The sequence below is a fragment of the Hyperoodon ampullatus genome (genome assembly GCF_949752795.1).
Source record: "Hyperoodon ampullatus genome assembly, chromosome: 3".
NCBI lineage: Eukaryota > Metazoa > Chordata > Mammalia > Artiodactyla > Ziphiidae > Hyperoodon > Hyperoodon ampullatus.
This window is the reverse complement of record NC_136916.1, coordinates 106,201,360-106,227,501: the sequence shown is the minus strand read 5'-3', so window position 1 is coordinate 106,227,501 and position 26,142 is coordinate 106,201,360. Positions and strand designations below refer to the sequence as shown.

Here is a 26,142-nt window from a genome sequence, read left to right as displayed (position 1 = left end):
TAGAGGCTGAGGTGCTAGGAGTGCTTCCTTTTATTAATGGCCAGAAAGTCAGGATCACTGAAGAAAGTCACTGAGGGGCCACAAGGCTGAGGGGTATGGGGCCTGGAGAGATGGCGCAGGGCTCACCACTCACTTCCAGCACCCAGGGGACACGGCTGGTCCAAGAGGGAGAGGCACTGGTCACTTGAGTCACAAGGGTCAGGACAGGCACCTGGGGGAGAATGAGATAGTCATAAGCACCCTCGTCTACACCACACCCAGCCGGGATGGACTCCACCAAGATCCACCCCCCTAGTGTCCCAGGACTCACTGAGAGACTGAGGGAGTGTCGGTCCGGTTGTCGGCTGTCACAGGCTAGGGCTGGGCGTCGTGGCTGGCGTGCAGGACCTGGGAGGCCCGGGGCTGATGCCCTGGCTGGCGTAGTACTCCACCACCTGCCGGGGCACCTCGGCCAGGACGCACTTAGCTAGCGCAGAGGGTGCGGCCTGGGATGGGGACGGGGGTGTGGTTAGGGGCGGGAGAGTGGGGGAAGGAGGGGCTCAGGTAAGAGGCGGGGCTTCGGGTGGCCAGCTGAGCTCCATCGTCCTTCGCAGGACATCAATCAAGTGAGAGAGACGGGTCAGATTAGGGTGGCAGGAGGAGCTGAGGAGTCCTTCAGCCGGGAGGGGCCTCCGGGCACTCACGTCCTTGAAGTCCCGGAAGGGCACGAACTGGACGATGTCGCGAGCCGCGGGCACCCCTCGGGGGCAGCGCAAGGGACCGTCATCGCCGTCCAGCAGCCGCATGTCGGAGAAATCGGCGTTGCCCACGCCCACGATGATGATGGACATGGGCAGGCGGGAGGCGCGCACGATGGCGGCGCGAGTCTCGGCCATGTCGCTCACCACCCCGTCCGTGAGCACCAGCAGCACCGAGTACTTCTGAGGGCGGGCAGAGGGGGAGGAAGGGTCAGCTCTGCGGCCTTGGCACCGGCCCCAAGCCCGGGCCCGGGCCCTGGCCTCACCCGAGGACACCCGGTTGCCCGCTTCGGCTGGGGGTCCTCACCGTGGCCTGGCCAGTGCTCTGCTCCCGCTGGGCTGGCGCCGCCACGCGGTTGATGATGGGGGCCACGTTGGTGGGGCCATAGAGCTGGATCTGGGGCAGGCAACGGCGATAGGAGGTGATGACCCCCGAGATCTCTGTGGGCAAAGAGGTGAGGAGGGCAGAGATTAGCGGGAGCCCTTCCTGAACCCCCTTAAAGCAAGGAGGTGCTTCTCTGTCTGAGGACTGCCCTGCCACCAAGTTCTTCACTAAGCAGGAGAGTTGGATGGTCCAGGTGCCGGCAGAGTTGGGTGGGCAGATACTGGGCCAGGGGCTGGAAGTCTTAGCAAATGAAGGCAGGTGTTGGATGGGTGAAGGGGCAGGGAGCAGGGCCCAGGGGAATGGAGTCTGTGCTCCTACATGAGGTGTACAGGAGTAGGCAGCAAGCTGCATGCAGGGAGGCGGGGCTGGTGGGAATCTCCTCTCTTACCTTCACATTCCGGATTTTCCGGGTCAAAGTTGATAGCAAAGTCATGGGACACCTGTGAGGGTAGGGTGAGGCCAGCCAGGGGATGTTTTTCCTTCTTGTCTGACCCTCCCAACATCTGCTCCCTTCCCCTCGCACCCAGCCTACCTCAAAGTTGGGGGGGATTCGAGCCCCAAAGCCAAACGCTGGGAACCGTTTGTCACTGGGGAGAAGAAAAGTCTGTGGGGGCCCATTGGGCAAGGCGTCCCTGCCTGTCCAACACCCCGACCTCCTGCTACCTGTCGTAGTCCTGGCAGATGCCTCCCACTGCACGCAGGGCCTGCAGGTAGTGGTTGGGCTGGCGGGTGCTCAGGCAGTGCAGGGACTGGCTGCTCCTTGGGTCCCCGTTGGAGGCGGTGAAGTCAATGGCCACCTGGTGGAGATGGGGAAAGTGTTATGGTGCATCTGTGAGAGCCAACAGAGAGGTTGGGCCAGAGCTAGGGCCTGTAGGGAGGCCTAAGGTGAATCTAAACAAGCCCACAGGTAGTCTCATCATAGAGTCGGGTGAGGGCAACAAGCTGACCACACTAAGGCTCATCAGAGGTCCAAGTAGGGGCAGTGAGGATTCCGGGCTCTTTCTCTTCACTATGGGTCTAGCCCCTCCCCCTTGGCCACGTCCCTGTCCCCTGGGCCTTTACCGTGAAGTTGATCTGGCAGCCGCCCATGATGTAATCCAGGAAGGTGTGCACCTTCTCCACCTAGTGGGAAGAGGGGAGTAAGGTGGAGGGATGGTCCCTTGAGGATGAAGCTGGGTGGGGCTTCTGCAGGAGAAAGGGAGGGGCCAGAGTTTTTGAGGCTGAAGTTGGTGGTGGATAGGGCAAGGGTTCTCAGTTCCCAGGAGCAGAGAAATGATCTTTGAAATGAGGGCAGGGTTGAATCTGAGGTTGCCTCGGGGGTCGGGGTGGGGCAGGGCTTGAGGCGGGCACTGGAATTTACCGTGCATTGGGCCAGCACTACGGTCCCTGAGCTCTTGTAATTCTTCTTCTTGTCCCGGTACTTGGGGTTGATACAGTCCCACTGCATCTAGACCCCACATACCCCACAAGCCCAGGGTCACATCACGTGACCCTTCCTCCCCCTTCCAGCGGAGCCTCCCAGAGTGAGACCGCCATGGCTCAGTCCTCAGGCTGAGCCCAGGGCTTTCCACCCTCTCCACCTCCTATCACGTGTGGGGGGGCTCTTCAGCATCACCCTCAGGATTCTCCCAGGGATCTTGGTGGGGTTCTGGCTGAGGGTCTTTGTGGCACCTCCTGCCCAGGGTTTGCTGTTCCTTCCTGCATCTCCTGGAAGGTGCTGGTGAACTCGCCGATGAAGTCATGCTTCCCGCTGGAGTCATAGTCATACACCAGGAACTGAGAAGGCAAGGGGGGTGGGGCGGTCAGGGTCAGGGAGGCTTTGCAGAGGTTCCTGGGGGCAGGAGGAGGGACTCAGGGTGGTAGGGGCCCAACAGTCACTAGGCCCAAACAGATGTCCTCAACCTGCCAGAGAAGCCACTTGCTGGATTTCATCCTTTGGCTCAGTCCGGCAGGGACTTTGGCCTCTGCTAGAAGGCACACACAGAGGAACATTGAGCTGTGACTGGTTCTTTACCCGCAGTGGGAAGGGGTATCACGTGGGGGAGAGGGAGGGGCTTGCCACACTCGGGGGTGGGGGTGGGGGAACGGTCTCCGGCAGAGGCCGGATGCTCCAACAGGCCACCCTTGTTTGCGGGGGCCTCACCTTGAGAGGCCGGTGGACATCGCAGCTGCACAGCGAGTGCAGGGACAGACGGAACGGCTCCCAGCTGGGGTTCAGATTGTTCTTCACCACCTTGAAGAGGCACAGAGAGCTGGTCACCCCCGATCTAGTTTCCCCTGCTCTGCCCTTCCTCCGTCCTTCCCCCCAGTCCCAGGCACCAACCTCTGTCCTCCAGACCAGCTGGTCGCTCTGGTCCCCATTGGTCTTATAGATCTCCATGAATGGGTCAGACTTGCTGAACAGATCCTGGGGACACGGGGGAAAGCGTCCATGAGCCTGGTGAGGTCTGAGGGGGAGGCGGCTAACACCAAGAAGGGAGCAGAGCTGGGACCTGGGGTTTGTCCTGAGTAGGGGGCTAGGCTCCCTAACACTAGAGATGCGGACCTGCACTCTGGCTTTCCAACCTTGTTGTCCAGCTTGTGGGCCCTGAAGGTGAGCTGCACATAATCATTGGTGCCAGATACCTCTTCGGCCACGATCTGCAAGGAGGACACAAATGACAGGATTCCCCCAACCCACTCCCACAAGGCCCTTTCCCTTAGGTGGGAGCTAGCCCTGGGCATGATGTCACCATGGATGTCCACGCAGGGGCATTGAATGCCCTGCCCGAGGGTGAGTACAGGTGACTTTGCCTACCGTGATGGTGGACTTGCCCGCGTTCTTCCCATTCTTCAGTAGCAGCGGCTTAGTGACCTTGGTCTGTGACACAACCTGGGGACGGAGGGGGAGGGGGACCCAGCTGTGATGCCCCCACCTGCTTTGGCCAGGGTACAAGGGACAGGGTGATAAGTGCCCTTTGAGCTCTCACAGGGGCTGCACTTGGGCTAGGATTGGACTTAATTTCCGCAGCAACCTTAACGGGTAGGCACTGTGACCCGCATTGTTTAGATGAGGAAACTAAGACTCAGAGAGGTTAAATATCTAGCCCAAGGATGCACAGCTGGTGAATGGTGGAGACGGGGTCCAAGCCCCGACTGAACTAGCTCCAGAGCTTATCCTCTATCTTCTTTTGGCTTCCAGAGGCAGAGCGATGGGGGTGGGGGTGGGGTGGGAATGCAGACCTGGCCCAAGGTGCACTCGGTAGAGCCGAGGAAGGTGTCATTGCGGGGGCTGGTGGCTCCGTCCTCCGCGTCAAACACGTGGAACTGCAGGGGCTGCTTCTCCTCAAAGAAGTACTCAAGGGCCAGCACCCGGGAGAAGACAGGGCTGGAGCAGGAGCGCAGCACCTCTGTGCGCTCCACCTGCGGCAGAGGGGAGCGTGTCCTTTGGGAACCCGGGCTGCTTTATCTTGCCCTGGACCACCCCGGTCTTGCCTGCCTTCCTCAGGCTTCCGCACCCCAGCGACTAGCTCTTCTCTCCCTGGGCTGAACCCCAAGCTCAGGGTGCTGCCAGCCCCCAGGATCATCAGCCCGCTGGGGCTCTCATATTTGGGAGCGGTGCCACTGACTTCGGGGGCGATCTCAGCACCCAGCGGGACTCTGTGGGCTTTGGAATCTGTAAAATGGTCTGTGTGTGTAATGATGGCACCCCCATCTGCAGGGTTACCCACACAGCCTGGAAGAGGCCCCTGGGAGTCCTGACAGTCCCCCCACGAGGCTTTCACTGCCCCCACCAGCCTCCTCCCTCTCAGTCCCGGAGGTGAATGAAGGAGATCCCAGCCGCTCTCACCTCCACCCACTGCTCATCGGAGTGGAGCTTGAGCAGCACGCAGGGGTGGGGCTTGGTGAGCGTGTCTCGGTCTAGGAGGCCGTGGCAGGACACCCGCAGCTCCACTCTCGAGGCCCCCAGCGTCATGGCTGGGGGCTCAGGCACCCATGCCATCTCCGGGTTGGACATGTCACTGTGGGGACAGAGCAGATGGCCTGGACGCTGGAAGGGGAACCCCTGCCAGGGGAGGGGTCTGCCTCTGGGAGCCACGGCCCCAACCCCTTGCCCTTCTCCCTGAGGCCCTGGCATCTCATGGACCTGCTTCCCAGTGACCTCGCTCAGCTTCCCCTGAGCACTGAGCTGGCGAGGGTGGAGGACCCGAGCCCCCCACTCCTGCACAGTCCAGTGCTCCTGTCACCCCTGCTGGCCTCATATGCGTGGGTGGGGCTGGAGAGGGCTAGAGGGCTGGGGGGGTTCCTGGCAGCCTTGCTCCTAGGCCATCAATTGATCTACACTTTCTGCTACCTCAGCACCTTCTGCTATTTCCTGACTGATGTCTGAGTCAGCGCTGCACTCAGTCTTGGCTCAAAGGAGCTGAACTGGGGCAAGGGGTCCCTGCCAGTCTGAAGAGGATGGTCAGGAATGGAGGCTGCAGTGGGCAGGAGGAGGCAGATTGGAAGGTACCCTCCGGGGCTGTCCCCATCCACCTCCCCCGACTCACCTTCTGGTTGGCTGACGGAAAGGGAGGGATGGTGGGCTTGCAGAGTGAGAAGCAGAGCCCAGTCCCTGCTGAAATCTCCTCCAGGTTCCTGGCAGTGGCTCCCACTATGACAATGCTGGCTTTCCTCCCCACCTCCCCTGTTCTCACACTTCTTGGCAGCACTGGCACTGTCTCTTAGCGACAGGATTTTTGGGGAGCCTCGGCCCCCTCCATGCTGCCCGTGGGATGCACGCACGCCACCCTCCCCCAGCAGAGGCACCAGGCTTTGGGCAGCAGCAGGCAGGGGTCCGCTGGCTTGAGTTCATGGCGGGGCCATCCATCTACCTTTGTCTGTCCACATCTCAGGGTGAGGCTGTCTGATCCCATGTCATGCTTCCCCAGCGAGTGTCTGTTGGTGTGTCTGAATGCCCCCACCCCGTGTCTGTCCCCTAGTCAGGTGTCTGTCTTCAGGAGGGTGTGACAGTTCCCGTACCTCCCTCAGAACTGGGACCCTTCCCTGGCTGGGTACTCCCTCCCCACAGCATGTGCCTTTCTGGATACGTGAGGGAGGGTCTGAATTGAAGGGGTCCTCTGCATTCCAGCCACAAGTCTCCCAGCTCTCACAGGTCCCCTGAGTTGGGCAGGGGCATGTGATGGTGAGGGTATCGGGCAGGACTAGAGACCTCTCTGGAGGCTGGGGGCGATGTTGTTATGGAGACTGGGCCAGGCTGGACCGGGCTGGGGCTGGGCTAGGGAGGAAGGGTGGGCTCACCTGGGCTCTAGTCGGGGGATCCTCTCTCCAGCTCTCTGGCCCTGGCCCTGACTCCTTTGGTGTTCCAGCCGCTGGCGCAGGCTCCGGCTCCGGCTCTGCAGCTATTTATGGGGCCTGGATGGGGAGGGGTTGGGGGGGGCCGCAGCACCAGCTCCCCCCCCCGCACAGACCGGTTGGGAGGGAGAAGAGGGGAGGGGCAGGGCCACTGCCTAGGAGGAGCCACAGAGCCGGAGGAGGAGGGCGGGCTGGGGGTGGCTCAGACGCAGGACCCCTGCAGACAGTGACACACATCCTCCCCTTCATGCCACACCCACACCCCGCATCACAGAGATGCACACGTTGCAGTGGTGCGTGCACGCACACACATTCATGCCGGGAAATGATGGAGACATATGCACACACGACTCACAGGCTCACACGTATCTTGACACAAACAGGTGCCAGCACATAAACTCACCGTGACACCATGACAGTTACAGCCCTACGGATACACGTAGGGAAACACACCCAGTCTCACAACACTCTCTGTATCACATTTGTTAAGGACATTCACAGTCACATATAAAAGAACACTGGGCTATACTTGTCACACACAACATACTCTCATTCACGCCAACCAACCCGAATACGACAGAATGGAGATCTTCACGTGCTTCTTAAAAACCATCATGTACCATGCTAAGGCTCATAGCTTTGAGAATTCAAAGTTCCCTAGCCACCTTTTAACAGGGAGATGAGGAAATGGACACAATTGCTTAAGGGCACACAGTGTCACATCCTGGTCGCGAAGCCCCCTGAAGATAGGGGGAGATGTGCTGGACTGATTCCTGAGGCATCTTCCTGGTACCCACAACTCCCCCCTCCACCCCGAGATTCAACTCACATGGTCACATCCTTGTGGGACGGGCCGTGCCACACACAGATCTCGAGGAAACAAGACAATCATTCTCTAGTGAGGCCAGGGGAAGTGAGCAATTGCCCGGGAAGCTGCACGCCACGCGTGAAGACATTTGGGTACATGGTGATCTGGGATGAGTATGACAGAGGGGCCACCAAGACGTCTTCACCTGCCATCCCCAAAACTGCTTGTGTATTAAGATAGCAGCTATTTATTGAGCATCTCCTGGGTGCCAGGCACTGTGCCAGAGGTTGGGGCTACACAGGTTATTAAGACCCAGCTCCTGCCCCTGGGGGAGGTGCGTGTATATGGAACAAAAATCACACAGAGATGATCAGCCAATGCACAAATGCAATGAGGTATGACAGGTGCAAAGTATGGACCTATTCAGGATGCAGTGGGCCACAAAGAGGGAGGGCTCAGTTTGGATGAGTCAGGGGAAGGCATCAGGAAGGGCTTCACGGAGGAAGAGGCTATTGAGCCCAGTCTTTTTTTAAAATATAAATTTATTCATTTATTTATTTTTGGCTGCGTTGGGTCTTCACTGCAGCACGCGGGCTTTCTCTAGTTGTGGTGAGCGGGGGCTACTCTTCGTTGCGGGGCGCGGGCTTCTCATTGCGGTGGCTTCTCTTGCGGTGGAGCACGGGCTCCGGCTTCAGTAGTTGTGGCGCATGAGCTTAGTTGCTCCGCGGCATGTGGGATCTTCTCCGACCAGGGCTCGAACCCGTGTCCCCTGCATTGGCAGGCGGATTCTTAACCACTGCACCGCCAAGGAAGTCCTTGAGCCCAGTCTTGAATGCCAAGCTGGTATTTGTTAGTACACTGATGAGAAACGATTAATTTTAATTATTGATCTTCTCCTGCCCTAGGCACTTCCGCTCACCTGCAGGCCACTCTACTGTTGAGATTTCTGACTACTGATGGTGTCCCCAGGATGACACAACACCATTTAATTCCACCATTAGTGAGCCTGCCTGTGCGTAAACACACACACACACACACACACACACACACACACACACAGAGCACACTGCTCCCCAGTCTCTTCCTGGGACACTGGGATCTCCCCAATCCCACTGCACCTCCCCAAAGCCCCTGGTGTTTGTTCCCCCCCTTCTCCAGCCAGTTCAGCCAAGACCCTGCCCATAACAGCCACCCTGCTTGGTGACTTCTGAGTCCCCTCCCATCCAGCAGCTCTCCAGTCTTTCCTACCTCTCCCCTTAGAGCTCTAGCCCCATCTCTGGGGGGATGTTCCCCACTTTTCCCCACTGTGGGGCTTGAGGGAAGGGGAGCAGCTGGTGGGGAAAACAGCAGAGACTAGGGCAGGCGGTGATTTTGGTTTTTTTATTCTATACAAGTGGAGAGACAGCCCCTGGGGACAGAGGGACAGATCTGCCCTGCCAGGTGAGGAGACACCCCCCACCCCCCAGGTCTGCAGAGCAAGCAGAGCCTCTCTCTCCAGGCTGCTCCCTCCCATCCTGTCCCCCAGGCCTCATCCTGCTGTGCTGCGTCCGTGGGACAGGGGCTGGCAGAAGGGCCTGGAGGTGCGGGGATGGGTGGGGGTCTGAGTCCTTGTGAGGCACATGTCGAGAGGAAGGCTGGGGGGGTGTTGCAGCGGCTGTCACCCTGTTCCTGGCTCGCTGGCTCCTGCTGGGGGAAATCCAGGGAGTCCTGTTTCCCAGGCAGGGAGAGCCAGCCACGCCGTGTGGGCGGCCTCGTCACATGGATGGGTGGGAAGGGGGACCACCCTCTAGCCCACCCCTCTGGCACCTGTGGGGTCAGGGGGCTGTCTTCTATCAGGCTCCAGCTTGTCACAGGACTGTGCCCGCCGTGTCCTCTTGGGCTTCAGGGGGGCAGTCCGGCGGCCCGGATCTGGGGGCCCTGAAATGACAGTCAAGGCAGGCCTGGCCCATGAGTGGGGCTCACAGCCTGGGCACTCATCCAGGCTATGACTTCTGGCTGTCTGTCACTCATCCTGTGCCCAGGAAGGGACCCGATGTGGGCAGCAAGGCCCCGGAGGTGTCCCACACCCTTTAGCCAGGTGGCAGACCTTGGACCTCAGGCTCCTCTTGGTCCTGCTGGGAGCCCAGCCTCAGTCGGGGTTTGTTCATTCCTGGGGCCGCACCCTCAGTCTCAGCCTCCTCCCTGCCCCCTGGCTCCTGGGGGAGCCGGCGGCCCCTGTGCACAGCCACCGGCTTGGGGGGCCGCAGAGCTAAAGGAGGGTCCTGCAGCCGGCACAGAAGGAAGATGCTCAGTCAGTTAGTTTGTCTTTCTGCCTCCTCAAAGTGCCCTCCCCGCCGCCTTGCTGGCTCTCACCTTGGCGTTCCTGGCAGGAACCGTCCTCTCTGGGAATAGGGCCCCCTCCTTCTCCTCCTCCCCATCTGGGGATGCTGGGCTGGGGCTCTGGCAGCTGTGGTTGGGGGCGCTCTCCTCAGCTGGGGGATGGGAAGAGAGAAGAAACTGCAGGAAAAGACATTCTTGCCCAGCCCTCCCTGTCTTTTGTTCCTGTGAAGCCCTGGAGGCCAGGACCTTCCCCGCCAAGCCCACTTGCTCCCATGTCTCTGCCTCGGATGTCCCCTTCTGCTCTCACGGTCCCCAGGATCCTCCTGAGCCTGTCACCTCTGCAGGGGGCTCTGGCTGACCCTCTTGAAGAGCAGGGACAGAGCCAGGGCCCGCGGCCTGCCGGGTCCACAGGCATGGCTGCCCAGCCAGGGCTGCAGTGCCCCGGCGCCCTGCCAAGGCTGCAACCTGGCACTCCTAGAACTCTCTGCCAGTCTGATTTAGATGGTGAGTCTGGAGGAGAGGCGCCTGGCACCCTCACCATTCCCCCTACCCTGCCTCTGTGGCTTTAGGCACCCTGGACCCAAGGACGTGCCACGTGTTTGGGGTTGTCTGTGTGTGTATCTGTGAGGTGCGGGTGAGGAAGCCCAGGAGGGTGCCGGCGGTTAGGGCGTGTGCAGGGATCACCCGACAATCACCGTCTCCTAAATGAAGGATGGAGCCCCTCTTCCGGTGACTTAACTAGTCTGTGTGTGGGATGGGATCATCAGCGAAGATGACCCCGGCGCTGGGTCGGCCTTGGAAGGCAGGGCAGGAGCACAGGCACTGCCAAGCCTCAGGCCAGCCTGGCTCTGCACCGCACCCTTATGCCCTAGCCCTGGGGTGGGAGTGGAGGAGGGAAGGGAGTGTCAACCTCTCCAGGGAGATTTGTCCCCGTCACTGTTGTTGGAGGGTCACATTCCAGACCTGGGGGAACTGAGGCTGATGCCGAGCTGACCGGCTTTCCTTTAGCTGCTCCCTAAATGAAAGGTGCTCTGAACCCAGCAGAAGGGAGGTGTCATACTATGATTCCCCCGCCCTTTACTCTGGAAGGTGAATAACCTGTCAACACTGTGGGTGGTGACTGAGCCAGCACTTAACACCCAGGGTGTCTGACCTCCGAGGCAGGGGGCTCTTGCCCCTGCTGTGGAGTACCTTTCTGCATGAGCAGAGGATGGCCTGGTGAACTATTTTTGGGGGAGACTGGAGTGTTGGAGGTGGGCCTGGTATGGCTGTTACTGCCCACCCTTTCCCCAGCTGGGGTGCAGAAGAGAGTCCTTCCTTACAGAGGGTGCCATTCTGCTGATGGCCCCCGCTCTAGAGAATTCCCTGAACCACCCACAAAGTGTTGTTCCTTGTAGGCTAAGCCTGGCAAAGCCACTTCTGTTCCGTGGGACCTTTCTTTGGATTGGGTTGTTTGTTTCTTTTGGATGTAGTTTTGTAGCTGCTATCCTAAAGCATTTGCACAGTGTTGACATTCTACTGCCCCCCTTAGTTAGCTTCTGTCTCTTTGGACACAACCCGGGCCTTCAGAGCTGCTGCCAGAGAAGAGGCTTTCCATACCTATATGCCACGTGGCCTCTGCTCGGCGCATGGCACTGAAGCTTGGCTTGGTGCTTTGGGGTGGTGGCGGGGGCTTCCAGGCTCCAGGCCCTGGAGTGGAGGGAGGGGATGGGAAAGGGAAGAGGGGAAAAGGCATGTTAGCAGGGGCCCTGAGAGACGGGGCAAAGGAAGGACGTGAGGGCGATCATTCTCACCTGCATCGTCCGAGGAGCGCCGTTTCTGCCAAGGCTGGACGTTGCCCTCCAGGTCTGGGCCTGGGCCCTGAAAGGACAGTTAAGTCAGGTCATTAAAAAAGTCCCTTCTGCATGGGGACTGCAGTTAGCAAGGGGCTTCTGCTCCAGCATCTCATTAGTCCCTACACATTCGGACTGTTTTCCCCAAAGAGTGGCACTCATACCACCCCTAGGGGCATAAGAAATGGTTTACACGAATGAACATATGGTTATTTTAATATGTGTTTATTTTATGTGTAGCAGAAAAAACATGACTAGTACAACAATCCTGTGATTCTAAAGATGATAATGCTTAGGTAGGTCCAGACTGAGTTTAAAAAGGTGAGTTGAGGGATTTCCTGCTGGCTCAGTGGTTAAGAATCCCCCTGCCAATGCAGGGGACACAGGTTTGAGCCCTGGTCCGGGAAGATCCCACATGCCGCGGAGCAACTAAACCCGTGCGCCACAACTACTGAGCCTGCGCTCTAGAGCCCAGAAGACACAACTACTGAAGCCCATGCACCTAGAGCCCGTGCTCCGCAAAAAGAGAAGCCACCGCAATGAGAAGCCCGCACAGCGCAACGAAGAGTAGCCCCCGCTTGCCGCAGCTAGAGAAAGCCCGCGTGCAGCAACGAAGACCCAACGCAGCTATGAATAAATAAATAAATAAATAAATTTATTTATTTTTTAAAAATGGTGAGTTGATTTAAATAAAAATATTATGTAAATAATGCTGTGGGGGCTTCCCTGGTGGCGCAGTGGTTGAGAGTCCGCCTGCCGATGCAGGGGACATGGGTTCGTGCCCCAGTCCGGGAGGATGCCACATGCCACGGAGCGGCTGGGCCCGTGAGCCATGGCCGCTGAGCCTGCGCGTCCGGAGCCTGTGCTCCGCAACGGGAGAGGCCACAACAGTGAGAGGCCCGCGTATCGCAAAAAAAAAAAAATAATAATAATGCCGTGATATGTGGAGAAGGTGAAAAGCAGTCATAAAAGTGGTAATCAAGTCACCAAAATTTGGGAAACAGCTCTAGAGGTAAGTATTTTTAGGGCCACACACTTTATGAGGAAGCAGAGGCTCCAGAGTGACCTGTCCAGGGTTGCACAGCAAGTGTAGGGGCAGAACTGCAGCTGACACCTTCCACTCCAGAGCATCGCTCTCTCCACTGACCTGCCAACTGCAGGGCCGTGGGGAGGGGAGGGTGGTATGCAGGGACCCATGGACCCTCAGTTCGCCTCCCCAGGTTCCGCTCACCTCTCGTTTCCCATCGAAGCTCCAACCCTTGGCTCTTCCCAACCCAGGAAGGGCGACACTGTGGACCCTTGGCTGCTGTGCTGTCCCAGGGGCCTGGTCCCCCTCCCCAGGCTCTGCCCCGTCGGTGCCCTGGAACAAGGTTTCGGGTTTAGAATCAGTTCCCGATGGAGAAGGGGCTCCACAGGCAGCAAGGGAGCAGGGGAGGGCCCCAACCCCTCAGAGCCCCCTGCCTGGGGAAGCCCTATCCAGACCCTCTGAAGAGTCCTTCCACTGCCCTTATTTGCATGGTGGACTCCCAGCATGCGCTGCGTCACCAGGCTTAGCCCAAGGAGCCCAGGAGCGAGGAACTGGAATGACCAAGTTCCCGAGTCCTAACAGTCTCCCGTTAATTGCCTAGGGTGGGGTGCGTGGATGGCCTATGTGTGGGGCAGCACCCCTGCCTCACTTACCATCTTCCCGCGGAAGGAAGGGCCCCGGCCCCCGCCAAATGCAGGGAGGAGCCTGCTCTCCTCTTCTGGGCTCCAGCAGGGGGAGGAATTATTGCCGAGGCTGGGGGGATCTGGGCTAGGGGGGCTCTCCTGAGTCGGGGGCGGGGGCGGGGGCGGAGGGAGGAGGAGCCCGATGGTGGGGGACCCTGGACCCCTGTCCCCCTTGAAGCTCCGGGGCCGGCGAAAGTGAAACAAGCCTCGGCGCCTCTTCTTCTGGAGTGGAGGGAGTGGCGGCTCCGAGAGGCCTGGCCGCAGGGTCCTCAGAGTCCGGGGGTAGCTGGGCAGGGTCGGGGTGAGTTAGTGACAAAGTCGTGGGGAGATACCTAGGTCAGATGCCGAGGTCGTTCAGGGCCCAGGGTGGTGCTGGTGTTAGGCCAGTCCTGGCTCTCCGGAACCTCCAGCTGTCCTGTCTCATCTAGTCTTTCCTGCCGTTCCATAACCCTTTCCACCTATTCTCAGGGGATGGTGTCCTCACCTTCCCTGTCACAACCCTCCAGCAGCCTCTTCCCTCCCAGGCACCCCTCCCCCCACCTCCTCTCAGCCTCTCCAAGTGACCCAGTTCCTTCTGGAGAGACGCCGGGGAGTCTGTGCAGGACAGTGACAGAACACAGCCTCCAGGCCTGGTACCACTAACCGTCACCCCATTCCAGGGCCTGCTATCCCCCCAACCCCAATCCCGCTGTGGTGGTTCACTCTGGCCCCATTCTTTTCTGCTGTTATGAGGGGATTCAGAGAACATGGGAACTAAGGGCTCGGTGTGGAGGAAAGAGAATGTGGGGGAAATCTCCCAGAGAGACTGGCTTTGGGGCACTGCCATTGGAGAGGCCTCTCTGGGAGATGGGTGGACACAGGAGCCCTCCAGGGCCTTGCAGCCTGCTGAAATTGGGGGTGTGCCTGGGCACCACACCTGGAGCTTTCATCCATAACCCTTCGGCTGAAGAAGTCCTCCAGCCCCTCATCCAGGCGGGTGGCCGTCCCGTTCTCCTGACGGGTCCCAGGTACTGGCGCCTGCTGGGAGGAAAGTCCTGTAGGATATACCATCTGGGTGAGGAAGCCCTCCTCCCATCCACTCAAGGCCTTCCCCTTTGGACTTGGACTTGCCTCTTCTTGGCCCCACGGAAACTTAGACTTCAGGACACCTGGGCATTTCTTAAACTTGGTGGCTCTTGACTCTCTCTCTCACCAAAATGAGAACTGCCACTGTCTAGCAGACAGAGATTTCCTATCTGTGACAAGGTCTAGCTCCATCCAATCCGGGTAACTCCTCTTCTGTTCCATGGCCTGCCTGGGCCCCTGCCCGATCTCCCAAGGCTAGTACCTCTGGCATTGGTGTCCTAGAGCTAGAATCTCTGGCTCTGGCACTGCTAAGTGAAGTTGGTCCTCTTGTGAGGCTTTAGGGACTCACGCTGGGCCGACCAGGTCCCGGAGGGGTGGTCCTGGGGGGCCGGGGCCTCCCTTGTGTTTGATGCCTTAGTTTGTAGCCGTGAGTGGGCAGCTCAGATAGACCTTCCCAGGAGCCACTAGCTGTGGGCTGGCTGCTCCCGAGTCCTGAGAACCAGCCAGGGGGGATCCCCAGGCTCCCCAGCTGGCTTTCCACGTCCTGAGGGCTCCCACCTGTGGGGAGAGCAGCGTTTAGAGGGACTAGCAAGAAGGACAGGGAGAAAGCAGGCTGGAGAGGCGGAGATAAAAGCAAGGGAATCAGGGCCATCAGCGCGGAGGCTGGAAGACTCACTAATGAAGGCAGACACCGGCCGGATCTTGCGGCAGCGTTTCTGCTTTTTGATGGCCATGGTGTCCTGCAGAGATGGAGGCATACGGTGGGGCCAGGTGGCAAACCCCAGGAGCCTCGCCTGGAGCCTCCCATTCCTCGTAAAGCCTCCTCTTTAGAGTCCATCCCGCTTCCCTGTCCTTAGGCGGCTGAGGCAATGGGACAAGGGAAGAGGCTGGGCGGGATCGGGGTGAGGGGATGAGACCCGCGAGGGGCAGAGAGTGGAGCCCAGGGAAGTAGAAGGGGACAGCGTTTTGCAGGGTCAGGGGCAGGACCAAAGTTAAGGAGGGGAGTGGGGGTGCTCACGATGTTGGTCCCAAGTTCATCATCTGTGGTCTCGTCACGGTCATGGTTCCGGCCTCGGCCCCGGGAGGACGGATCCTGTCCTTGGCACGGCCCCCCTGGCGGATCTGACAGTGTCTTTAGCTGGGCCAGGTGTCGGGCCTAGGGAAGGACAGGTGTGAACAGGATCCCAAGGAAGCCGCCCACCGCCCAGGACCTTGACGGGGAGGGCTGGTGGGGGAGATGTGGGTGATGTGGGGTGGAGGACATGTCTGGGCCTGGCTGAGGCTCAGAAGTCTTACCAGGCTCTTGTGGGAGTGGTACAGCTCCTGCAGGATCTCGTCTACTATGGAGTTGGTCAAGTAGGTGACGACTGAGAGCTTCACTTCACTGTGGGCACAGGGGGGTGGCTCAGCTCCTCCCTCCCTGCCCCCGAGCCTCTGCCCCAGCCTTCCCCAGACGCCCGAGGGAGCTGGCCAGCCGCCCTGGCTGCCCACGGAGAACACAGCTGCACGAGGCACCTGGGATCCACCACCCAGCTCCACCCACAGCCCTTCCAGCCTAGGGGTGTGGGGAGGGGGAGGGTGGACGAAGACGAGCTGAGGGGGAGGGGCAGAGGGGCTCTGGGTCCGGCCCCTGGAGCTCCAGTGGAACAGAGCGAGGTAAACTGAGGTGTTGAGTGAATTCTGCCCGTCTCGGCTGTAAGAGCAGGAACCAGCACTTCTTGAGCTTGGCCATTTCACGGGTTTGTGTAATAATTTTCCTTCATTTTAGCGAGAGGTGGCACCCAGACTGGAATGAGAGAGAGCTCTAGGGGCCATGAAAACTTGGGGGGATGGGCAGCATAGTCCATGCACCCCTATTCTTTGTCCACACCTCCGGGGAGGCTGTGCTCTGTTTCTAGAGGTCAGTTCCTGGGGGTATGTGCACGGCTGTGTGTACGTGTACATGTGTGTGCACTGTTCGGACTCCTAAACCCCAGCTCAGCATTTAGACTGCTAGGGCAAAGACGAGTCAGACCCCAAATAGCAAGGTTGCAGTTGGTTAAAGATTCATCCCTTGTAATGTAGATTGTGTCATTCATTATTCATTGCTGATGGCTGGGCCCCCCCCACCAAGTCCCTAAGTGCTCCAGGCCAAGTCCAGCCTCCCCTCCAGCCCCACCCCCGCCTCTCACTCCAGCTTGTTCTGAATGTCCTGCCCCGCCTGCTCCAGCAGCGCCCCTCGGATGAAGTTCCGGGGCACAGTGACGCGCTCAGCCACGTTGCTCAGCATCTTGTTGTGCCCTTCAGCCACCCGCATGGCCACGGGGCATAACTCTTGCGTTAGGCTGACCATGGACTCCAGGATCACCTAGTACGTGGGGAAAGGAGGCCAGAGCCCCAAGGAGGGCAGGGTCAGGGCTGGCACCACAGTGGAAGAGACTCCAGCCTGTCTATTCCAGCCCCCCGTGGGGAAACTGAGGGGCCGGCCAAGGTCACAGGGCTGGTTAGCAGCAGAGCCTTGGACACTCGGGCTTCCCCACATCCTGGTCAGTGTCCTTTTCATCCTACCACATGGACACATGGACAGGGGAGAGTCAGTCCAAGGATCAGAGTCCAGAGGGAGAGCTCAGAGTTCAGGGGCTAAGGTTGAAACGAGCAGCAAATATCCGAGGCCGGTTCTCTAGCAATGCCTTGGCACAGTGGGAGTGTAGGTGGTCTCAGCTCTGCAACTCCTTCTTGCCCACGGTAATCTTCCCGTGCTGGCCTCGGCCCTTGGATTAGGGCCTTGGTCAGCACCGGGCTCCCTCCCCAGGACTTGCCTGCAGCTCCTTGTCCACAGCCTTGGACACCTCACTGGCTACTGACTCCAGCCTCTGCCTCACAGGACCGTCGTTGGCCAGCATGTGGCCCAGCTCATAGAGGCTGGGAAACAGCTGGGGAAGAAAGGGGCTCTGATCAGAAGGTCAGAATCTGGCCTCGCTGGGTCCTTGGCCTAGGAGGCCATGAAAACTTGGGGGGATAGGCAGTGCCGTCCATGGGCACTCCTGGACCTGGACACTCCTGGGCTGGCACGCTGGCCTTCTTGGGCTCTCTAGACTGTCAGGGGAGGGTGGGGCTGCGGAGGGCTCACCGCCCGGGAGTTCTTGGCATCCTTGATGAGGTCCCGAGCATAGAGCAGCTCATCCTGCACGGGCTCCAGGGGGCACAGCCTCAGCGCCCGAACCTCCTCTTGCACCCGTCCGCACAGCCGCTGCAGCATCTGCAGCACAGGTGGCAGGGGTGTTAAGGGGGACTCCCGCATCTTCACCTTCCCAGGTGGGCCCCCAGGCGCCCCATTTCTGGGCCCCCTTGGGCAGTGCTACTGGTGCTGGCACTGACAGGGGTAAGGGTGATGTCTCCCGATGGCCTGTTCCCTCTTCTTCTTGGGATGCCCTCTTGAACACTCAGTGGAGCTCCCATGGTCCTGGGATCCCTTGTCTGGGACCCCCGCTGTTTGCCCACGTGTTCTCTCATGTTTGGGGCCCACATTCTGCACGTCCTGTCTTTTTGCTCTCCCACATGCTCAATCCACTTATGGGCACCACACGATGCCTCTCTCATGACCCCTCCCGCCCCGACCTGGGCTGAATCACATCAGCCCTGTGCCCTGCGTGCCCCACGTGTGCCCCCTGTGTCTCGGAGGGAAATGTTTACTTGCTCGGCGCTGCTGGTCACCAGGCCCTGCTGCAGCCTGAAAGCCTGTTCCTGCGGGCACGTCTGAGAATGGTTGTTCCTCACCAAGTACCACTGGATCTGGAGATGATGATGGGTGGGTGGGGTGAGGGCCAGGGGATGTGGGCTGGCCCCTGCCCCTCGGGTTCCACCCTGCTCAGGCCGCCACCTTCTGCCAGACGTCCTCGGTACGCTCCGGGGCGCTGCGGTAGGCTTGGGAGATGTCGCTCACGGGGAAGGACATGAAGCGCAGCGTATGGTTGCTGTGGGACAGAGTGGCTCAGCTAGGTGGGATAGAGCCTCCTGCTCCCCAGACCCCACCTCTTGCTGACCATTTCCCTCTTCTGTGGTCCTTCCTAACGTTTCTATGCAAGTAGGTCAGGTGGACTGGGGTGGGGCTGGTGTAGTTCAGGCCTGGTCCAGGTACAGGGAAGCTGGGGGCTAGGATCAGGGCACTGCTCTGGTCTACTCACCTCTCCAGGGCCCTTGCAATGTCCAGAAAGCCTAGGGCAGATGTATTGTTCCGATCCCATAGGATAGTTCTGGGGAAAGGGTGAGCATCAGCATATTACCCCTCCTCGGGGTCTCTCTTAGGGGCAGGGGACACATCCCCCTTGGGAGCCTTCCCTCCTTTCCTGGGTAATGAGGCTGACTCAGAGATGGTCCTGGGACTAAAGGTCTCCTGGAAGCTGGGGTACAGAGCAGCGAGGCAGCAGGGAGGGCATGTATGTGCGTGGGGGAGGGCTGGGGCTCCAGGTGAGAGGGTCCAGGTGTGGGCCCCACCTGAGGGAGGAGTTTATCTGCAGGGCCTTAGAGAGCATCTTGGCCCCGATGTCCTCCATGCCATTGCCGCTCAGATCCACCTTCGCCAGGCAGGTGTTGCTGCCCAGGGCATTGATGAGGATGCTGGTGCGAAGCTTCAGCCGGGAGTCTGCTACTGACAGTGACTGCAAGGACTGTGTGGGCAAGTGGGGGGTTTGGCCCAGTCCCTGCAGCCCCTGTCACTGCAGGTCCCCTCCCAGGCCCAGGCACTCACACAGTCCTCTTCCTGGATTAGCTGCACCAGCTTGTGGAGGATCTCCTCCAGGGTCCTGTGGGGAGTCGGGGCTCAGAGTAGGAGGGGAGGGGGCTGGGGTCATGTTAGTGGAGCAGCAGAGAGGCGGTCAAGGGTGACACAGTGAGCCCCGAGGATAGGCGGATGATGGAGTGAGGGTCTGTGGGTATAGGGAGGGGCCTCACTTGGCCTTGACGTTGAAGTTCTTGCCCAGGAACAGGTGCTTGAGGGACTTGTTCTTGCCAAGTGCGGGCACCAGTGTCAGGAGGTCCGAGTCGAACCCTGGCCAGTAGATGGGAGAGGCCTGGCCTTGAGGCCCGAAGCTCACTGGAGTCTCCTTAGGGCTTCTCCCTCGTGCTCGAGGCCCCTGTCCCCACCTGGCCCCCAGGAAGGGAAGTGCCCCCACTCACCATTGTCTGACAGATCCAGGCTGCCCACACAGGTGACAGCCCACAGCTGCTCCTGCAAAGCCTGGGCTCCAGCTGAGCGGAGCTGCAGGGACAGGGTGTGGGTGGAAGACAGGGTACCTTTAATGCTTAGAGATAAGAGGAGTCATGCCAGGATTCAAGATCATACCAGGTCTTCTCAGGTGTGAAATCTGGAGGCCCCTTCTCTACACCAGATCCTTCCCTAGGGCTCTCTCCCCTCCCCTCAGCCAGAAAAATCTCCAGGCCGCTGCTCTGGAGACGGCTTGCTCCTGCCATCTGGTGGGAAAGCCTGGTATCTCCCACCCCAAAGCGGTCAGCGAGGAGATCCTGGAGACTGAAAATGACCTCTAGAAAGAGGGCCGCAGACCACAGATGGAGAGGGGAAAGTGGGGGTGAGGTCAGGGCGGGGTGTTGCTGAGGGGTAGCGCGGAGGCAGGACGGAGCCAGAGCTTGACTTAGGGAAATGAAGGGTGGGGTGATGGGTGGGGGACTGAGGGCTCACCTCACAGCTGCTGAGGTCCAGGTGCAGATCGCTGAGGTGACTGTTGAGGGAGAGGCCCTGGAGCAGCGCCCTGTGGGAGGAAGGTCAGCAGGCCCGCCTTTACCCCTCAACCCCTTCTCCCAGGGTTCCCCCTCGGACACCCCCCAACCCTGCACCCACCCGACCTGAGGGCCTCCAGGGGCAGCCTCGTGGCCGACAGGTTGACGTGGCTCAGAGTGTAGGTGCTGCTGAAGAACTGCTTGAAGGCAGGCGGGGCCTCCCGGCCCTTCCTGCGGAGATGCCTGGGGTCAGCAAGGGAGGGGGTGCCCACGACTTGCCCTGCCCCTCCCTGCACCCCTGTGCTCCCACCTGTGGGAGCAGCTGTTGCGCGCCAGGTTGAGGTAGGTGAGGTGGGAGCAGCAGCCGTGGAGCAGGGCGCCCAGAAGCTGTGGGGTGGAGACAGGGTGCGTCTCACGGGGCTGGGAGGGCTGCCGGGAGGGGCGACGAGGACTCCCTCCTCCCCCCCAACCAAGGTCCTGGCGCTTCGCCCTCTGCGGTCAGTCTGTGCGAGCCCCGCTGTGCCTGCCCACTTAGCCTCTTCAAGCCTCAGTTTCCCCTCTGTAGAAAGTGGGTCTACTCCCACCTGCCTGGCCCCCAGGGTGTGAGAGGCTCATAGGCAGTGGATGTGTAAAGCCAGGGTGCCCACAGGCTCGTAAGGTGCCTGGTTCAAGTTAGGGAAGGAGTCCTTTCCTCCGGTGGACTCAGCGCTGCGTTGGGGCTCACGGCTGAGTGGCTGAGGAATGGATCCGGGCTGGCTTTTTTTTTTTTTTTTTTTTTTTTTTTGCAGTACGTGGGCCTCTCACTGTTGTGGTCTCTCCCATTGCGGAGCACAGGCTCCAGACGCGCAGGCTCAGTGGTCATGGCTCATGGGCCCAGCCGCTCCGCGGCCTGTGGGATCCTCCCGGACCGGGGCACAAACCCGTGTCCCCTGCATCGGCAGGCAGACTCTCAACCACTGCGCCACCAGGGAAGCCCCGGGCTGGCTTTTAGGCACAGCCAGCACAGCCTTGGCGGCACACGGATAAAGTGCTGCACAGGTGTGAGCTTTGGCGTTGATTTGTAATTCAGCTGAACCTGAAGCCATCCTACCAGCTCTGCCCACCTCTGTACTCAAGGAGGGGGTGACCCACCCCAGCCTCCCCAGATCACCACAGGCTGGCTCCCCCGTCACCAACCCCTCACCAAGTCGATGGCGCAGTCAGTCCCCGCCAGGTCCAGGTGCACCAGGGCATTGGGCTGGGCCAGGAAACTGTAGAGGGCCTGGGAAGGAAGGACAGAGGGGTTGCAGGTGAAGGGGTGACAGAACCCCTCCCCTCCCCAGGGCTAAAGGGCAGAGACCCCAGGCCCTGAAGCCCGAGTGGGCCTCTGCAGGGGCTTGAGGCTATATTCGTGGACTCACGTTGGCCTCATCTGTGGCGAGCAGCCCAGGGTTCTTGCTCAGGTCCAGGTATTGAAGGGAGCTGGCAAAGGCCGGATTGGCCCCGAAGGTCTGGCCCAGTGCCTGGAGCCCTGAGCACAGCGGGCACTGGGCTGGGTTGGCCACCCCCCAGAACTCTTCCCCTTGCATACAACTCTTCCCCACTCTCCAAAATGTGGCTCCTTTCCCTTCTTTGATCCCTGGGATGCTGTGTGAGTGTATGGGTACACCTCTGGGACTCGACACCCAGGCAGTGCTGGGGGAGGGTCAGAGTCAGAGGTCAGGGGTCCCGGGGCAAGTACCTCGAGGCGAAATGGCAGTCTTGGCCAGGCACAGCTTGGTGAGGCCAGTGGGGAAGCAGAGGAGCTGCTGGCTCAGGCTGAGGAACCCTGGGGAGTAGAGAGAGAAGGGGGCCACTGAGAGACGGGCAGTGGGGGCAGGGGGTGCAGAGTCAGACTGGGCGCTTGAGTGGGGTATGGGCCTGGGGTCAAGGATGGCATATTGGGGTAGGGGCTGGCATCAGGTCGGAGAGCCCCTGTTCAGACCGGGTTGGGCTCTGGGCTGGGACAGGGGTCTGCGTTGTGATGGGGGGTAGGATTCAGGGCTGGGGCTCACCCTTGTCCTCGATGGGGTTGTGGGACAGAGTGAGGGCATGCAGCGCACAGCTCCCGTTCTCCCCAAATACCCCGGCCAGCTTCTGGACAAAGTCCCTTCAGGGAGGGGGAGGAAGGATGTGTTTGTCCCAGGCCCTGGGCTTCCCCTCCTCCTCCACCTGCCTGCCTGGCTGGGGCTGCAATGGTCGGAGGCCCCCGCAGGTGGGGAGCAGCTCGGGGCCTGCCAGGGAGCTTGCCGTCACTCCAGAATACCTGGGAAGTTGTGCTGAGACAAAGCCCAGCTTAGGGTCCTCGAGACTGGAGCAGCGCACTCTGCTCGGTGGCTGACGGCAGGAGGGGACGGGGCACGGAGGTACGGGGGAAGGCTGTGGAGCTGGGGGTCAGGAGGCTTAGGCGTGACTCGCTCTGTGCCCTCTTTGGGCCTCTTCTGTACGGTGAGGAGCTGGATGAGATGGTTCAGAGGCCCATATCATGCTCTGAGGTTCTGGGGCCCTAAGACTACATCAAGGGGGTACCACTGCCCAAGGAGGAGGCTGGCCTCACGTCTTAAGCCCGGCGTTGTCCAGCACCAGCTCTTCGAGGCTCCCCGACTTGCTCAGGGTGTGTAGCACCTGTTCTAGCACTTCAGAGCCCTGAGGACAGAGGGGGTCATGTGACCAGGAGCCAGAGAGGGCAGTACTCTCCCCTCCCCACTGCCCCTCCTAGACCCTACCAGCCGCAGGTCCTTGCAGTAGAGTTTGGTGAACCATTGGTTGTAGGCCAGGGCTGCCACCATTAGGGCCAAGTCTCTGTGGGGAGATTGAGGGCGGCAGGAAGGTGGTGAGCAGGTGGCTAGGGCCGGGAGGAAGAGACTAGGGCTGGGGTGGTTGGGCTGGGGAAAGCCTAGATGGGTGGAAGGCAGGGGGGGTGGGGGCTGGGAGACAGAGCCGGGGCTGTGGGTGGGACCAGAAGGGAGAGCCTAGAAGGGCCAGGGCTGGGCTGGGGCTGGAATGGGGGCTTGAGTCTCTACCCCATCTGCTTACCGGCTCTCCAAGTGGCTGAAATCCAAAAGGTTGAACTCCCGGTTATCCTCGGCATGATAGATGGTGTCCACATCCTTAGAGAGGTGGAACTGGCTCACACCTGCTTCCTTCCTCCTCCTCCTCTGCCCCCTCCCTCTGGGTCCCACCTGCCCGCCTGCCGGTCCGGGCCCAACGCACCCATTGCACCTCCTCACGGCAGTGCAGCCCATTGTAGTCGCACAGGGCGGCGTAGGTCTCGGAGAAGCCACCTGTGGGGCAGGAGATGGGCTGGCTCCTTGAGCGGTAAGGGGGTGGGGAACAGGCTTGGAGTTCAAGGAAAGGTCAAGGTCACTTTATACACCAGTGTCCTGGGTTCATGAACCTCTGAGGTCTGGGAGCCGTGGAGTCTCAGGGCAGGCAAAGGCCCGTACACAGAGGACTCTGAGCAAGGGGCAGGGTGGTGGAGGCCCCACTTTCCTCAAGTCTGCCCCTGCTCACCGCAGACGCTGTGAGCGGTGGACGTGGAAGTCTCAGAGTTAGGGGACGTGTCTCGGGGCCCTTCTGGGGTATCTGCATTTCCACGCCGGATTAGACTCCTGGAAAACGAACAAATCCATCCCAAGATGGGTGGCAAGAGGCTCTCAATTCTTACCCTGTTATAGCTTCCGGATCCCCAGGAAAAGCAGGAATAGGGACACAAGAGCTCTTCGCCTTGATGTCTCGGGGGCCCAGGGGAAGGAGGGAGGGAGGAAGGAGGTCTCCTTGTCTGACCCCTGAGAGACTCCTCCTTTGCCACTCACCCAGGGCCAGGGCAGACCTTGGAGAGGGCAGAGCTCACATGTCGTGTCACCTGGTCCACGCTCTCAGCCGATGGCAGCCGCATGCTCACCATGCCACGCTCTGTCTCCACTAGGATCTGGGGGAGAGGGAGCAGCAGGGCCTCAGATGCGGGCTTCCTCCTCCCGCTGGCCCAGGAGTGGGGCCCGAGCCCTGGTGCTCACCTGGTTCTGACTGAGCGTGTTGAAGGCACGGATCTCCAGGACATTGAAGGAGCTCTCCACCTGGGGGGAGGGGACACGGGGATGCCCAGCTCATGGTCAGGGCCTGGCTGCCGGGCTCAGAGGGGAGCACGCCAGGTGCTCTCCGGCTCATCGGCCCAACTCACCTTGGCTGGGACTTTAAGGGGGAAAAGGTGGAGGCGCCAGGAGGTCAGGGCCTTCAGAGAAGGGAAAAGAACATCAGCAGCAAATGGCAGCTTCCTGGGCCCTAGTCGCCCTGCCCTCTGTTAGCCCCCTCAGCCTGTGTGCACCCCCTGCCAGCTGACCCTCTGCTCTGGAAGTCCCCTCTCTCTCACATGCCTCACCCTAGGCTCCTAGACATCCACCCAGTCCAGCCGCCCCCTGCCCCCAGGCTATGTCTTCTCAGCTCTCCCCCCACTGTCTCCCCTGTCCCCCCAGGCTCCTTGCCCTCACCAGCCCAGGTGCTCTTGATCCCCCCTCCCCTCCCGCAGCCCAGTGTCCTCACCAGCACTCGGTCCTCGAACTTCTTGGGCTTCGTCTCCAGCTTGACACGATGTTGTTGGAGCACAGCCGCTTGGCTCAGGCACCTCCGGATGCTGTCTGCAGGTGGGTGGTGGGCTGCTCAGAGCTCCCCTGACCCTGGCCGCCCCCGCAAACCCGAGGCTCTCCAGGGGCAGGGGCAGAGGAGAGGAGAGAGAATCAGAGAGAGACCGAGAAGGACAGGGACCGAGACCTTTCCTTCTTGGGTGACTTTTCTCTTTCTATTAGAAAGGCAGTGGGGTGTGGAGAAAACTCTGGCTCCTGACGTTCCTGAGTCGGGGGACAGTAGCTGAGTGACACCGTGGGAGGGTGTGAAGGATTTTTCCAACCCGTGCACTCCAGCAGCTGTCAACACATACAGAGTGAGTCAGTGTGTAGGGGTGTGGAGGGTATCCCTTCGGCTGCATTCTAGGTGGTCTGGGTGTGAGTGTCTACCTTTTACTACGCATGTAAAGAAGATGCCAGGGAGCCCGTGTGTGGCATTGGTGGGGATGGGTAAGTGTGAATGAGTATGCTGTGTCTGCAGTTGTGAAAGGGGCACAGAGCCAGCCAGCTCTGGTGTGGGTGGGAGCTGTGGGGTAGGAAGGAGTTAGTGTTTAAATGAGTTCCATACCCATCTGCTGGCAGAATCATCCAGATATCCCAGTGTGTGTGCGTGCGTGCGTGTGCGCTTTCTGTAAAGATGTGTGTACACACATCTCATGATTGTGCTTGTGTGCCTGTGGAGCTGTGGGAAATCGCCACGGTGCAGCATGCCTCTGAGTATCCTTGAGCATCCCGGTCTCTGCGTGGGCTAGCCTGTGCTCCCGCCTCTGGGGCTCAGGGTTGGCAGTGCTGGGGGGTCGGGCCTTGGTTTGGTCTGAGTCTGAGAACCAGGCAAACAGGAGAGGCCGTGAGGTGTGGGTGTGGGGTAGAGAGAAGGGGGTTAGGCTGGGCTGTGGGCTGTGGTAGATAAGCTTCAGTAGACCCCGCTCCTGGTTTTAGCTCCAGTCCAGGCCCTTTTCCCTGACTCCCTTCTTTGCCCCACTGGCCGGGGCGCTAGGGGGGCTCTCAAGCCAGTTCCGGGGCCGGGCCCAGAGGAGGGAGGGTGTTGAGGCCAGAGGAGGTCAGGACCTGGGGCAGCTCCCATCACCCGGCACGGCTGGCCTGGCCCCGCCCGGCGGGGAAACGGGGATTCTCCGGAGGGGACACTGGATGCTTCGCCGAGGGGTGGGCCAGAATCGCTGAGAGTCAGCCCCAGGGAGCGTGAAGGGACTGCACCTGTCACTGAAGATCAGGACGGGCGGCTCTGGGACACGTAGGTCCTGACGGGGTGAGGCGAGGGGGGCAGCAGAGGATGCTCTGGGACAGCGATGCCCCGAGCTGGGATGCAGGGGCAGGGAGCTGCCTTGGAACCGGATGCATGAGGGGCGGGAGGCACCGGGGTGTACCGCGGGGAGGAACGCACTGGGTCTGGGAGGCTCCCGGACGGGGCGTCCCGGAGACCACCGCAGCCTCGTACCTTGCAGCTCGCGGGTGAGCTCCGCGCTGGACTTGGCCATGGCGGCCGTTGCTGCCGCTGTTGCTGCAGAGGAGCCGCCGTCGCCACCGCCGGGGAGACGCGGCACATGCTAGACCCGGCTCCGGCAGGGCCCCGGCGCTGAGCGCT

The 26,142-nt window shown here is 60.4% G+C and overlaps 2 protein-coding genes across 2 annotated transcripts; both read right to left on the bottom strand.

The window, feature by feature from the left end:
- Window positions 1-347: 347 nt before the first annotated feature.
- On the bottom strand, window positions 348-6,514 carry CPNE6 (copine 6; the record flags this gene model as incomplete). Its single annotated transcript, XM_079699157.1, has 16 exons — window positions 6,403-6,514; window positions 4,952-5,123; window positions 4,345-4,524; window positions 3,920-3,994; window positions 3,688-3,762; window positions 3,446-3,529; window positions 3,266-3,355; window positions 2,794-2,898; window positions 2,483-2,569; window positions 2,185-2,244; window positions 1,786-1,919; window positions 1,655-1,709; window positions 1,511-1,562; window positions 1,045-1,178; window positions 684-920; window positions 348-485 (listed from the first exon to the last, which is right to left on the bottom strand). Exons 2-16 carry the CDS (start codon window positions 5,117-5,119, stop codon window positions 348-350), a joined length of 1,674 nt encoding a protein of 557 aa, XP_079555283.1. The 5' UTR covers window positions 5,120-5,123; window positions 6,403-6,514.
- Window positions 6,515-8,871: 2,357 nt separating this feature from the next.
- CARMIL3 (capping protein regulator and myosin 1 linker 3) lies at window positions 8,872-26,035 on the bottom strand (the record flags this gene model as incomplete). Its single annotated transcript, XM_079700021.1, has 40 exons — window positions 8,872-8,947; window positions 9,071-9,181; window positions 9,351-9,525; window positions 9,617-9,735; window positions 11,183-11,272; window positions 11,377-11,443; window positions 12,647-12,775; window positions 13,096-13,411; window positions 14,042-14,142; window positions 14,540-14,748; window positions 14,867-14,930; window positions 15,209-15,346; window positions 15,487-15,574; window positions 16,362-16,537; window positions 16,989-17,102; window positions 17,300-17,428; window positions 17,863-17,961; window positions 18,050-18,143; window positions 18,354-18,422; window positions 18,664-18,836; window positions 18,917-18,971; window positions 19,120-19,216; window positions 19,345-19,426; window positions 19,865-19,934; window positions 20,029-20,133; window positions 20,213-20,289; window positions 21,086-21,163; window positions 21,303-21,412; window positions 21,623-21,709; window positions 21,936-22,030; window positions 22,478-22,566; window positions 22,647-22,722; window positions 22,957-23,030; window positions 23,134-23,204; window positions 23,434-23,531; window positions 23,736-23,851; window positions 23,937-23,996; window positions 24,101-24,151; window positions 24,460-24,554; window positions 25,996-26,035. 40 exons carry the CDS (start codon window positions 26,033-26,035, stop codon window positions 8,922-8,924), a joined length of 4,113 nt encoding a protein of 1,370 aa, XP_079556147.1. The 3' UTR covers window positions 8,872-8,921.
- Between the last annotated feature and the right edge of the window lie 107 nt (window positions 26,036-26,142).